This window comes from Oncorhynchus clarkii, chromosome 29, assembly GCF_045791955.1.
Source record: "Oncorhynchus clarkii lewisi isolate Uvic-CL-2024 chromosome 29, UVic_Ocla_1.0, whole genome shotgun sequence".
NCBI lineage: Eukaryota > Metazoa > Chordata > Actinopteri > Salmoniformes > Salmonidae > Oncorhynchus > Oncorhynchus clarkii.
In genome coordinates this window covers 39,243,569-39,258,899 of record NC_092175.1, presented here as the reverse complement: position 1 = coordinate 39,258,899, position 15,331 = coordinate 39,243,569, and the positions used below count along the sequence as shown (strand labels likewise).

At 43.9% G+C, this 15,331-nt stretch overlaps 1 protein-coding gene across 1 annotated transcript in view; it reads left to right on the top strand.

The window, feature by feature from the left end:
• LOC139387949 (furry homolog b (Drosophila)) overlaps positions 1–15,331 on the top strand; it is a 163,647-nt gene that overhangs the window by 122,532 nt on the left and 25,784 nt on the right. Inside the window, exons 38-46 of the mRNA XM_071134348.1 lie at positions 3,425–3,528; positions 5,431–5,522; positions 5,845–5,938; positions 6,147–6,366; positions 8,268–8,389; positions 9,377–9,564; positions 10,922–11,016; positions 11,296–11,731; positions 13,812–14,010. Coding sequence (XP_070990449.1) covers positions 3,425–3,528; positions 5,431–5,522; positions 5,845–5,938; positions 6,147–6,366; positions 8,268–8,389; positions 9,377–9,564; positions 10,922–11,016; positions 11,296–11,731; positions 13,812–14,010 — 1,550 coding nt within the window. The remainder of the gene's footprint in view (positions 1–3,424; positions 3,529–5,430; positions 5,523–5,844; positions 5,939–6,146; positions 6,367–8,267; positions 8,390–9,376; positions 9,565–10,921; positions 11,017–11,295; positions 11,732–13,811; positions 14,011–15,331) is intronic.

Here is a 15,331-nt window from a genome sequence, read left to right as displayed (position 1 = left end):
CAGAATATTTTATGCAGTCCTCTCATTGGCAGGATTGTCATCTTTCATTTGAGCTGATCTGCGCGGCTCTCCCACACAGCTCCCAGGCAGTCTCTTCAGTCACTCTCCCACACAGCTCCCAGGCGGTCTCTTCAGTCACTCTCCCACACAGCTCCCAGGCGGTCTCTTCAGTCACTCTCCCACACAGCTCCCAGGCGGTCTCTTCAGTCACTCTCCCACACAGCTCCCAGGCGGTCTCTTCAGTCACTCTCCCACACAGCTCCCAGGCGGTCTCTTCAGTCACTCTCCCACACAGCTCCCAGGCGGTCTCTTCAGTCACTCTCCCACACAGCTCCCAGGCGGTCTCTTCAGTCACTCTCCCACACAGCTCCCAGGCGGTCTCTTCAGTCACTCTCCCACACAGCTCCCAGGCGGTCTCTTCAGTCACTCTCCCACACAGCTCCCAGGCGGTCTCTTCAGTCACTCTCCCACACAGCTCCCAGGCGGTCTCTTCAGTCACTCTCCCACACAGCTCCCAGGCGGTCTCTTCAGTCACTCTCCCACACAGCTCCCAGGCGGTCTCTTCAGTCACTCTCCCACACAGCTCCCAGGCGGTCTCTTCAGTCACTCTCCCACACAGCTCCCAGGCGGTCTCTTCAGTCACTCTCCCACACAACTCCCAGGCGGTCTCTTCAGTCACTCTCCCACACAGCTCCCAGGCGGTCTCTTCAGTCACTCGTCAATCTTTTGAACTGACGTGAAGCCGCTAGGAAACAATACTGTTTACAGTTGTAGGATCTTAGTTTGATCAATCCTTTTGTTGCTGAGAATTTTCCTGCACAGTAGGAAATGGAAACTTGTAGTGTACTCAAAGTAAAAAAAAAAAATTAAAAGCATGCTTCTAAAGTTTGTAATTTTCACTTTAAAATGTCAGACTTCATTTGCCCTAATGAAAAAGATAACAACCCCAACAAAAAAGTATTATAATCCACATAATATTTCATATTTCCTGTTGCTGCAGGATAATTTTTCTGCTGTAGCAAACTTTGTCATATATAGATCCATAATTTCATCTATTTTTGCTTTGATCTCATCAGAAGCTCTATTTTCTGACACTGTTATTCATTTATCTGTGTTGCGGTCCACAAATGCCATTTGTTGACTATTAGGAGTACAGTAATACTTCTGGCATATCTGGAAAGCTAAAATTCGCCCCTTTTCAGGGAAACCGGAGTTATTTATGACCTTGACGGTTATGATGGGGAGAAAGTCAGAGCTGTAAATTGTTTAACCTGTAGCCAAGACTTTATGGTAGGCCTATATGATTGACTAAGGCTAGCATTGGTTACAATATGCCACAATATCAATGTTGCCAGCTATGGTATATGAGGGGATAGTAGGCCTAGTTGGACATGGCTATCTGAATGTGTACAGTAGCCTAGATATGACATTATTTAATAGAAAAGAATGCACTGACTATATTGGGACAGAAGTGGTGTGACCAAGGGAATGGAATCTATTATGTACAAGATGGAAGGTAAGTTAGAGGTGTGTATGAACTATTTAATAAAACAAAAGACAACTACAATGACTAAAACTAGACTTAAATGACTGTGACTAAAATAGGACTTAAATGACTGTGACTAAAATAGGACTTAAATGACTGTGACTAAAATAGGACTTAAATGACTGACTAAAACTAGACTTAAATGACTGTGACTAAAATAGGACTTAAATGACTGTGACTAAAATAGGACTTAAATGACTGTGACTAAAATAGGACTTAAATGACTGACTAAAACTAGACTTAAATAACTGTGACTAAAACTAGACTTAAATTACTGACTAAAATAGGACTTAAATGACTGTGACTAAAATAGGACTTAAATGACTGACTAAAATAGGACTTAAATGACTGTGACTAAAACTAGACTTAAATGACTGACTAAAATATGACTTAAATGACTGTGACTAAAATAGGACTTAAATGACTGTGACTAAAACTAGACTTAAATGACTGACTAAAATAGGACTTAAATGACTGTGACTAAAACTAGACTTAAATGACTGCGACTAAAACTAGACTTAAATGACTGACTAAAATAGGACTTAACAAAAACAAAAATAACACTGACACACATGCACATCCAGTACACACGTGCACACACACACACATGCACCTGCATACCTTTCCAGCCAAGAGGCTGCTAATCTGCTGATCCAGCTGCAGGATAGAATGTAGAGAATTTAGGTGGTTCCTCACCACCTAAATATAATGATCTCTGTCTCAGTAAGACAACATATTTATCTCTGTCTCAATAAGAAAATATAAAATGTATACTCTTGTGAATTCTATGGTTTTTACTAGATTACTTGTAGTTTTTCATGTTGTTTGTCTGTAATTTTTGTAATGGCTCGGTGCTGCCTACCTTGGCCAGGATGCTGTTGAAAAAGAGATTTTAAATCTCAATGAGCCCTTCCTGGTTAAATAAAGGTTAAAATAATAATAATAATAAAAAAATATTTATCTCTGTCTCAGTAAGAAAATATAATAATCTCTGTTTTAGTAAGATCACATTTATTTTACCAGGTAAATTGACTGAGAACACGTTCTCATTTACAGCAACAAACATGGAAATAGTTACAGGGGGATGAATGAGCCAATTGTAAACTGGGGATTATTAGGTGACCGGGATGGTTTGAGGGCCAGACTGGGAATTTAGCCAGGACACCGGGGTTAACACCCCTACTCTTACGATAAGTGCCATGGGATCTTTAGTGACCTCAGGGAGTCAGGACACCCGTCCTGAGGAAAGAGTGCCTCCTACTGTCCCATCCAAATGACAGCACCCTACACAGGGGCATTGGGATATATATATTTTTTTATAAGAAAATATAAACATCTCTGTCTCAGTAAGATAATATAAACATCTCTGTCTCAGTAAGAAAATATAAACATCTCTGTCTCAGTAAGATAATATAAACATCTCTGTCTCAGTAAGATAATATAAACATCTCTGTCTCAGTAAGAAAATATAAACATCTCTGTCTCAGTAAGAAAATATAAACATCTCTGTCTCAGTAAGATAATATAAACATCTCTGTCTCAGTAAGAAAATATAAACATCTCTGTCTCAGTAAGAAAGAGATCAAAGATATCAATAGAGAGACATACAACGACACTGTCGAGGAAAGACGTGTGTCTATTTAAAATGCTGTCTGTCAACTGTGTGCGTGTTCTTCTCTACGGTTGGACTATATGACAATGCCATAAAATAAATTGTTTGGGAGAAAAAAACGTTAAAAGTTCATGTTAATGTAGCATGTTTATATCAAGACCTCTATTTCTGTTCCAATCCAGATACTTGCAAATTGCTTTTATTCCCTTTGTTCATTTGTACCGGTTAACTAACTCAATCATGTGTTGTGTTGTGCGTTCTCTCAGGTGTAACATAGCAGTGATCTTCATGACAGAGATGGTGGTGGACCACAGTGTGAGAGAGGACTGGGCCCTTCACCTTCCACTACTGCTGCACGCCCTCTTCCTAGGTACAGTACCATCTCTGTGTCTCTGTCTGTCTCGCTCTCGCACGCACGCACACACACGCACGCACGCACGCACACACACACACGCACGCACACACACACACACACACACACACACACTGAGTGACGGAGCGGTCTAAGGTACTGCATCTCAGTGCTAGAGGCGTCACTACAGACACCCTGGTTCGATTCCAGGCTGTATCACAACCGGACGTAATTGGGAGTCTCATAGGGCGGCGCACAATTGGCTCAGCATCGTCCGGGTTTGGCCGGTGTAGGCCGTCATAGTAAATAAGAAGTTGTTCTTAACTGACTTACCTAGTAAAATAAAGGTTAAATAAAAAATTACAAAATAATAATAATTCATCCAAACGTGTTAATGATGGACTGCTTGGGCCTGTGTGTGTGAGGTGTATTTGTCGGTGTGTGTGTGTGTGTGTGTGTGTAGTAGTGTGCATTTCTCCTTTGCCAAGATAATCCATCCACCTTACAGGTGTGGCTTATCAAGAAGCTGATTAAAACAGAGTGATCATTACATAGGTGCACCTTGTGTCGGGGACAATAAAAGACCACTCTAAAATGTGCAGTATTGTCACACAATGCAATGCCACAGATGTCTCAGGTTTTGAAGAAGCGTGCAATTGGCATGCTGACATCAGAAATGTCCACCAGAGCTGTTGCCAGATAATTTAATGTTAATTTCTCTACCATAAGCCGCCTCCAACGTTGTTTTAGAGAATTTGATAATACGTCCAGCCGGCCTCACAACCGCAGACCACGTGTAAGCACGGCAACCCAGGACCTCCACATACAGCCTCTTCACCAGGGGGATTGTCTGAGACCAGACACCCAGACAGCTGATTAAATAGAGTATTTCTGTCTGTAATAAAGCGCTTTTGTGGGGAAACACTCATTCTGATTGGCTGGGCATGGCTCCCCGGTGGCTGCGCCCCTGCCCCAGTCATGTGGAATTAATAGATTAGGGCTTAATGAATTTATTTCAGTTGACTGATTCCCTTGTTTGAACTGTTGCATGTTGCGTTTATATTTTTGTCCAGTATAGTTCTATGATCTCACATGTCTATACTGAAGAGCTTCTTTGTGTCATGCATGGGGCCTTTACTGTTTCCTGTCCTGTATCCCTATAGGTCTGGACCCCTACAGGTCTGGACCCCAAAAGGTCTGGACCACTACAGGTCTGGATCCCAAAAGGCCTGTATCCCTATAGGTCTGGACCCCTACAGGTCTGGACCCCAAAAGGTCCGGACCACTACAGGTCTGGACCCCAAAAGGCCTGGACCCCGAAAGGTCTGGACCCCTACAGGTCTAACGTTCTCTCTATTCTCCAGGTCTAGACCCCTACTGGTCTAATGTTGTCTCTATTCTCCAGGTCTGGACCCCTACAGGTCTAACGTTCTCTCTATTCTCCAGGTCTGGACCCTTACAGGTCTGGACCCCTACAGGTCTAACGTTCTCTCTATTCTCCAGGTCTGGACCCCTACATGTCTAACGTTCTCTCTATTCTTCAGGTCTAGACCACTACAGGTCTGGACCCCTACAGGTCTAATGTTGTCTCTATTCTCCAGGTCTAGACCCCTACAGGTCTAACGTTCTCTCTATTCTCCAGGTCTGGACCCCTACAGGTCTGGACCCCTACAGGTCTAACGTTCTCTCTATTCTCCAGGTCTAGACCCCTACAGGTCTAACGTTGTCTCTATTCTCCAGGTCTGGACCCCTACAGGTTGAATGCTGTCTCTATCATCCAGGTCTGGACCCCTACAGGTCTAACGTTCTCTCTATTCTCCAGGTCTGGACCCCTACAGGTCTGGACCCCTACAGGTCTAACGTTCTCTCTATTCTCCAGGTCTAGACCCCTACAGGTCTAACGTTCTCTCTATTCTCCAGGTCTAGACCACTACAGGCCAGAGGTGTTTGAACACAGCAAGCGTCTCCTCCTCCACCTCCTCATCGCTTTATCCTGCAACAACAACTTCCAGGTATTTCTATTTATTATGGATCCCCATTAGTTCCTGCCAAGGCAGCAGCTACCCTTCCTGGGGTTTATTATAATAATTATAATAGTTATAGTTATAGTTATATATTTTTTTTAACATTACAATACATTCACTCTGAAAAAACGTTTTCCAATGGGAAGCTTTGGCGCAAGAGAGGAATAAGACCAGCATGTTTTTATGGTTGTGTGTAAGATTGTCTGAGAGTTTGTGTGTTTTTGATTCATGGCGTGTGTGTGTGTGTGGGTGGTTGTGTGTGAGAAGTGATTTATTGTCTGTAAAACATGCTCCATCCGTGTGTTTCCAGGTCATAGCCTCTGTGCTGCTGCTCACCAGAGAGATCAGTGACAACAAAACACTCACCATCAAATCCAGCTATCAGCCAGAGTACCAGTACTCAGGTAACACACACACACACACACACACACACAGACACTAGAGGCGTCAACAAAGACATTTGTGGTTAGAGAACGCAGTACTTCAGCATGACCATGTAGTAACAACTCTGTCCGTTCTGTTCAGAGTCATCAGCAAGGATCGTATTTAACACTAACCAGTTTTGCCGGTACACCTGTTCATCTCTGCTGTTCACTTCCTGCTTCCTGTCAGGTGGTCCTGACTTCCTGCGGGAGTGGCAGGCGTCCCCGGTGGCTGACTCTGGCATGAGCTCCTCCTCCAACTCTTCTTCTGCCAGTCTTGGCGGCGGCAGCACGGGGGGCAGTGTGGGTAACCTGCCCATGGTAACCCCCGACGACCTGGAGGACCTAGAGGACACGGCCAGTGAGGCGGACAACAAGACCAACAAACTGATAGAGTTCCTAACTACCAGGTACACACAGACGAAGGCATGCACGCTCACACACACATAATGAGAGAGAGAGAGACACCCCTCACACACACACACACACACAGACACACACACACACACACAATCACAAACACTTAAGACTGAAACGATGCCTACATTTCAAGTCAAATCTAATTTTATTAGTCACATGCGGAATACAACAGGTGTAATAGACCCTACAGTGAAATGCTTAATTACGAGCCCCTCAACAGTGCCGTTTCAAAAAATATGGATAAGAATAAGAGATAAAAGTAATTAAAGAGCAGCAGTAAAAAATAACAATATAAACAAGGTAGAGGTCTAGAATACAATACAGTGTATACATATGAACTGGGTGATGCAATATGTAAACTAGAGGTCGACCGATTATGATTTTTCAACGCCGATACCGATTATTGGAGGACCAAAAAAAAAGCAGATACCGATTAATCGGGCCGATTTTTTAAATGTATTTGTAATAATGACAATTACAACAATACTGAATGAACACTTATTTTAACTTAATATAATACATCAATAAAATCAATTTAGCCTCAAATAAATAATGAAACATGTTCAATTTGGTTTAAATAATGCAAAAACAAAGTGTTGGAGAAGAAAGTAAAAGTGCAATATGTGCCATGTAAGAAAGCTAACGTTTCAGTTCCTTGCTCAGAACAGGTAAGAACAGGTAAGAAGTTTTAGGTTGTAGTTAATATAGGAATTATAGGACTATTTCTCTCAATACCATTTGTATTTCATATACCTTTGACTATTGGATGTTCTTATAGGCACTTTAGTATTGCCAGTGTAACAGTATAGCTTCCGTCCCTCTCCTCGCTCCTACCTGGGCTCGAACCAGGAACACATCGACAACAGCCACCCTTGAAGCAGCGTTACCCATGCAGAGCAAGGGGAACAACTACTCCAAGTCTGAGCGAGTGACATTTGAAACGCAATTAGCGCGCACCCCGCTAACTAGCTAGCCATTTCACATCGGTTACACCAGCCTAATCTCGTGAGTTGATAGGCTTGAAGTCATAAACAGCGCTGTGCTTGCGAAGAGCTGCTGGCAAAATGCACGAAAGTGCTGTTTGAATGAATGCTTATGAGCCTGCTGGTGGTGCCTACCATCGCTCAGTCAGAATGCTCTATCAAATCATAGACTTAATTATAACATAATAACACACAGAAATGCGAGCCTTAGGTCATTAATATGGTCCATTCCGGAAACTATCATCTCGAAAACAAGACGTTTATTCTTTCAATTAAATACTGAACCGTTCTGTATTTTATCTAACAGGTGGCATCCATCAGGATTTCTTTTAGCTAAATATGCAGGTTTAAAAATATATACTTCTGTGTATTGATTTTAAGAAAGGCATTGGTGTTTATGGTTAGATACACGTTGGAGCAACGACAGTCCTTTTTCACGAATGCGCACTGCATCGATTATACGCAACGCAGGACACGCTAGATAAACTAGTAATATCATCAGCCATGTGTAGTTATAACTAGTGATTATGATTGATTAAGTTTAATGCTAGTTAGCAACTTTCCATGGCTTCTTACTGCATTTGCGTAACAGGCGGGCTCCTTGTGAGGCAAGCCATACAAGCCATACAAGCCATACAAGCAATACAAGCCATTCAAGCCATAGTCCGGGTAGCCGTTTGACTAGATGTTCAGGAGTCTTATGGCTTTGGGGGTAGAAGTTGTTTAGAAGCCTCTTGGACCTAGACTTGTGTATCTGTGAGAGTGTGTGCATATGGGGCAGTGGTTGTCGCCTGTGTGCAGTGTGTCCGTAGGTGCATGTGTGTGTTTGTGTGTGTGTGTAACCTGTGTGTGGTGGTGTGATGGTGGTGGGTACACAGTGCCTGGAGTACTGTTCTCTCCATACTCAGAGCGTTTGGCCCGCTGTGGGTCCACGAAGACATCACTCCTAAGAACCCCAACTGTAAGAGTTCTGACCAGCTGTCCAACTTCCTCCGACACGTCATCTCTGTCTTCAAGGAGTCCAAGTCAGGTAACACACCAGCAGATAACTTTATTATTAATAACTTAAACCATCTTTTGGATTTAAAAATATTAATTTTTAAGCATTTTATTGTGTGATGTCTCTAAATGTTGTCTGTCACTAGCTGCACCATTTCACCAAGTAACATTCAGAGTGTTCATGTTGTTGGTGAATAAAGGTGATTCTAATACTTGTTTTATCACTAATTTGAAGCACTTTTGTTGTTCCTGAAGCCACATCACCTCTTATGGAGGTTATAGCCTGGTTCCTCTCTAGGTTTCTTCTTAGGTTTTGGCCTTTCTAGGGAGTTTTTCCTAGCCACCGTGCTTCTACAACTGCATTGCTTGTTGTTTGGGGTTTTTAGGTTGGGTTTCTGTATAGCACTTTATGACATCAGCTGATGTAAGAAGGGCTTTATAAATACATTTGATTATAAATACATTTGATTTATTGATATGATGTCATACAAGAGACCTGTGCCCAGATTCACAAATCCTTCTTAAGAAGCAAAGTTGCTATTCTTCAAAAAGGTTATTGGAAATGTTCTTGAGCTATTTCTTATGTTTCTCCTTAAGCAAAAAGTTAAGAAGAAATTTGATTCTTAAATAAAGTTCTTGGATTTGTTCTTAATTAAGTTTCAGTATTGATTATTTTAAACCCAAGAACATGTTGAAGAACAGTAATCTCAGTAGGAAATATGCTAACATGATTACCGTTGTTAGCTAGATAGCTAGCTAAACCGGTTGCCTAGCAACAAACATTTTAAGAAGATTTGTATGAAGATATTTGAGGAGTTTGTAAGAAAATCATTACATCTTAAGATATTGTTGAGGAATTGTGCTTACGAACTATCTTATGAACTTCTTATTTTATTTTTTATTAAGAACCTTAAGAAGTGTTTTGTGAATCTGGGCCCAGGAAATGGTGTTATTAACAAGTTCCTGGAGTATCTGGAGAATCATGACATCTTGTCTAATTATTTTTTCTATTGGTCAGATTTCCACCTTGAACAGCAGTTGAGTGATGTAGCGTTGCAGACCGCTCTGTGCAGCTCGTCTCGTCACTACGCTGGGCGGAGCTTCCAGATATTCAGAGCTCTCAAACAGCCAATCAACGCTCACGCTGTATCCGACCTGCTCTCACGATTGGTGGAGGTGGTGGGAGAGCACGGGGACGAGGTGCAGGTACGTGTATCAGTGTATGTTTGTACCTAACGTTAGTGTGTGTGTGTGTGTGTGTGTGTGTGTGTGTGTGTGTGTGTGTGTGTGTGTGTGCTCCAGGGCCATGTGATCGAGGTAACAAATCAAATCAAATGGTATTTGTCACATGCGCTAAATACAACAGGTGTAGGTAGACCTTACCGTGAAATGCTTACTTACAAGCCCTTAACCAACAATGCAGTTCAAGAAATAGAGTTAAGAAAATATTTATAGAGTTAAGAAAATATTTACTAAATAAACTAAAGTATAAATAAACTTCCAGGGCTATGTGATGGAGGTAAACAGTAATGTCTGTATTCCAGGGCTATGTGATGGAGGTAACAGTAATGTCTGTGTTCCAGGGCTATGTGATGGAGGTAAACAGTAATGTCTGTTCCAGGGCTATGTGATGGAGGTAACAGTAATGTCTGTTCCAGGGCTATGTGATGGAGGTAAACAGTAATGTCTGTTCCAGGGCTATGTGATGGAGGTAACAGTAATGTCTGTTCCAGGGCTATGTGATGGAGGTAACAGTAATGTCTGTATTCCAGGGCTATGTGATGGAGGTAACAGTAATGTCTGTTCCAGGGCTGTGTGATGGAGGTAACAGTAATGTCTGTATTCCAGGGCTATGTGATGGAGGTAACAGTAATGTCTGTTCCAGGGCTATGTGATGGAGGTAACAGTAATGTCTGTTCCAGGGCTATGTGATGGAGGTAACAGTAATGTCTGTGTTCCAGGGCTATGTGATGGAGGTAACAGTAATGTCTGTGTTCCAGGGCTATGTGATGGAGGTAAACAGTAATGTCTGTTCCAGGGCTATGTGATGGAGGTAACAGTAATGTCTGTTCCAGGGCTATGTGATGGAGGTAACAGTAATGTCTGTTCCAGGGCTATGTGATGGAGGTAACAGTAATGTCTGTTCCAGGGCTATGTGATGGAGGTAACAGTAATGTCTGTGTTCCAGGGCTATGTGATGGAGGTAACAGTAATGTCTGTTCCAGGGCTATGTGATGGAGGTAACAGTAATGTCTGTTCCAGGGCTATGTGATGGAGGTAACAGTAATGTCTGTTCCAGGGCTATGTGATGGAGGTAACAGTAATGTCTGTTCCAGGGCTATGTGATGGAGGTAACAGTAATGTCTGTTCCAGGGCTATGTGATGGAGGTAACAGTAATGTCTGTATTCCAGGGCTATGTGATGGAGGTAACAGTAATGTCTGTGTTCCAGGGCTATGTGATGGAGGTAAACAGTAATGTCTGTTCCAGGGCTATGTGATGGAGGTAACAGTAATGTCTGTTCCAGGGCTATGTGATGGAGGTAACAGTAATGTCTGTTCCAGGGCTATGTGATGGAGGTGTTGCTGACTCTAGAATCAGTGGTGGTGAACCTGGCTGAGTGTCTGAAGAACAGTGATCTGATGGCTGCTCTGACCAGGTAGGAGTTCTATTTCACCTGTCTACACTTTCATCTGTTATGCAGATGTCTTGACTTTATGTTACTGATATGTTGACTTTACATTTCAGTCTTTCTGTTACAGTCTTTCTGTTACAGACTTTATGTTACAGACTTTATGTTACAGTCTTTATGTTACAGTCTTTTGCCTTCAACAAGTCATCTGAATCAGCATAGGAAAGAGCCTACTGAGACAGTTGGTTTAGTTAACCGTATGGTGAACTATTCACTCTAGCTTTGTTCTTTCTAACCCCTCTGTAGGACCTCCTCCCCAGACTTCTTGACCAATGAGAAGCTTGAGAAGCAGTTTAACAGGAAGAGCACTGGCCAGCTCAACCTGCCGGGGGTGGGGCTTAGCGGGCTCTCAGCCGAACGCAGCCGACACCAGCGGTCCTATTCTGTACCCAAAAAGTTTGGTGAGAGCGGCAACCAATCACACGATCCGCCTCGCAGCGCTACCCTTGACCGCATCCAGGCCTGCACCAATCACGGCCTGGGCCGGCCCGGACGGAGTATCCACGCCTCCTCGGCGTCGACTAATCGAATTGATCCTAGCGTGCTGTCTGATCCTGCCCACGTGTCCCATCCTTCGTCCCTATTGGCTACCGTGTTCTGGGTGGCGGTGTCACTCATGGAGTCAGATTTTGAGTTTGAGTATCAGATGTCCCTCAGGCTGGTCCACAAGCTGCTGTCTAAGGTGGGTCGTGTAAACATGGTCCATAAGCTACTGTCTAAGGTGGGTCGTTTAAACATGGTCCACAAGCTACTGTCTAAGGTGGGTCGTGTAAACATGGTCCACAAGCTACTGTCTAAGGTGGGTCGTGTCAACATGGTCCACAAGCTACTGTCTAAGATGGGTTGTGTAAACATGGTCCACAAGCTACTGTCTAAGGTGGGTCGTGTAAACATGGTCCACAAGCTACTGTCTAAGGTGGGTCGTGTCAACATGGTCCACAAGCTACTGTCTAAGGTGGGTCGGGTAAACATGGTCCACAAGCTACTGTCTAAGGTGGGTCGTGTTAACATGGTCCACAAGCTACTGTCTAAGATGGGTTGTGTAAACATGGTCCACAAGCTACTGTCTAAGGTGGGTCGTGTTAACATGGTCCACAAGCTACTGTCTAAGTGGGTCGTTTAAACATGGTCCACAAGCTACTGTCTAAGGTGGGTCGTGTAAACATGGTCCACAAGCTACTGTCTAAGGTGGGTCGTGTAAACATGGTCCACAAGCTACTGTCTAAGGTGGGTCGTGTAAACATGGTCCACAAGCTACTGTCTAAGATGGGTTGTGTAAACATGGTCCACAAGCTACTGTCTAAGGTGGGTCGTGTTAACATGGTCCACAATCTACTGTCTAAGGTGGGTCGTTTAAACATGGTCCACAAGCTACTGTCTAAGGTGGGTCGTGTAAACATGGTCCACAATCTACTGTCTAAGGTGGGTCGGGTAAACATGGTCCACAAGCTACTGTCTAAGGTGGGTCGGGAAAACATGGTCCACAATCTACTGTCTAAGGTGGGTCGGGTAAACATGGTCCACAAGCTACTGTCTAAGGTGGGTCGTGTAAACATGGTCCACAAGCTACTGTCTAAGGTGGGTCGTGTAAACATGGTCCACAAGCTACTGTCTAAGGTGGGTCGGGTAAACATGGTCCACAATCTACTGTCTAAGGTGGGTCGTTTAAACATGGTCCACAAGCTGCTGTCTAAGATGGGTCGTGTAAACATGGTCCACAAGCTACTGTCTAAGGTGGGTCGTGTAAACATGGTCCACAAGCTACTGTCTAAGGTGGGTCGTGTAAACATGGTCCACAAGCTACTGTCTAAGGTGGGTCGTTTAAACATGGTCCACAAGCTGCTGTCTAAGATGGGTCGTGTAAACATGGTCCACAAACTACTGTCTAAGGTGGGTCGTGTAAACATGGTCCACAAGCTACTGTCTAAGGTGGGTCGTGTAAACATGGTCCACAAGCTACTGTCTAAGATGGGTCGGGTAAACATGGTCCACAAGCTACTGTCTAAGGTGGGTCGGGAAAACATGGTCCACAAGCTACTGTCTAAGGTGGGTCGTGTAAACATGGTCCACAATCTACTGTCTAAGGTGGGTCGTGAAAACATGGTCCACAAGCTACTGTCTAAGGTGGGTCGTGTAAACATGGTCCACAAGCTACTGTCTAAGATGGGTCGGGTAAACATGGTCCACAAGCTACTGTCTAAGGTGGGTCGTGTAAACATGGTCCACAAGCTACTGTCTAAGGTGGGTCGGGTAAACATGGTCCACAAGCTACTGTCTAAGGTGGGTCGTTTAAACATGGTCCACAAGCTACTGTCTAAGATGGGTTGTGTAAACATGGTCCACAAGCTACTGTCTAAGGTGGGTCGTTTAAACATGGTCCACAAGCTACTGTCTAAGATGGGTCGTGTAAACATGGTCCACAAGCTACTGTCTAAGATGGGTTGTGTAAACATGGTCCACAAGCTACTGTCTAAGGTGGGTTGTTTAAACATGGTCCACAAGCTGCTGTCTAAGGTGGGTTGTGTAAACATGGTATAATACATGATAATTGGTAAATCAAACTGTACATTTGAGTGTCATATTTCACTACACCTGTAAACAAGCTGCTGTCTAAGGTGCTATGGGTTTTGTAATAGAAATGTAATGATAATGCAATGGCTTTATCCACAAGTTACTGCCAAAGGTTGATAATACATGTGATAAGAATGTCCCCTGTACATACATAGAGAACTCTAAAGTTAAACCGGAACTCCATTTCCCAGGTGCCCCTGGACCGGGCGGAGAACCGTGAGCGTTTGGAGAAGCTGCAGGCCCAGCTGAGATGGAGTGGTTTTTCTGGACTACAACAGCTGTTGTTAAAGGGCTTCACCTCCCAGACGACCTCTGACCTCACCCTGCAACTCTTCTGTCAGCTCACACCTGTCTCACGAGTCCCCGTGGTCGACACATCACAGGCTATAGGTACGTATTGATTAGTCAGTCTGTCAATCAATCAATCTATCGATTAATCAAGGACTAGACCATAATGAAACAATCCCATTGGGTAAAAGATATAGAGAGATACATGTAGGATGTACAGCTGGAGGCTAAACACTTTGACATTTACCCTCAGTGACATTTACAAAAAACAAGGGAGGAAGAAGAGGGAACAAATTGCATCTGACATAACACACACTTAATGACCAGTATAACCCTCTACCCTCCAGGTATAGACCAGTATAACCCTCTACCCTCCAGGTATAGACCAGTATAACCCTCTACCCTCCAGGTATAGACCAGTATAACCCTCTACCCTCCAGGTATAGACCAGTATAACCCTCTACCCTCCAGATATAGACCAGTATAACCCTCTACCCTCCAGATATAGACCAGTATAACCCTCTACCCTCCAGGTATAGACCAGTATAACCCTCTACCCTCCAGATATAGACCAGTATAACCCCCTACCCTCCAGGTATAGACCAGTATAACCCTCTACCCTCCAGATATAGACCAGTATAACCCCCTACCCTCCAGGTATAGACCAGTATAACCCTCTACCCTCCAGATATAGCCCCCTACCCTCCAGGTATAGACCAGTATAACCCTCTACCTTCCAGGTATAGACCAGTATAATCCTCTACCCTCCAGATATAGACCAGTATAACCCTCTACCCTCCAGGTATAGACCCCTACCCTCCAGGTATAGACCAGTATAACCCCTTCCCTCCAGATATAGACCAGTATAACCCTCTACCCTCCAGATATAGACCAGTATAACCCTCTACCCTCCAGGTATAGACCCCTGCCCTCCAGGTATAGACCAGTATAACCCCTTCCCTCCAGATATAGACCAGTATAACCCTCTACCCTCCAGATATAGACCAGTATAACCCTCTACCCTCCAGATATAGCCCCCTACCCTCCAGGTATAGACCAGTATAACCCTCTACCCTCCAGGTATAGACCAGTATAACCCTCTACCCTCCAGGTATAGACCAGTATAACCCTCTACCCTCCAGATATAGACCAGTATAACCCTCTACCCTCCAGGTATAGACCAGTATAACCCACCACCCTCCAGGTATAGACCAGTATAACCCCCTACCCTCCAGGTATAGACCAGTATAGCCCCCTACCCTCCAGATATAGACCAGTATAACCCCCTACCCTCCAGGTATAGACCAGTATAACCCTCTACCCTCCAGATATAGACCAGTATAACCCCCTACCCTCCAGGTATAGACCAGTATAACCCTCTACCATCCAGGTATAGACCAGTATAACCCTCTACCCTCCAGGT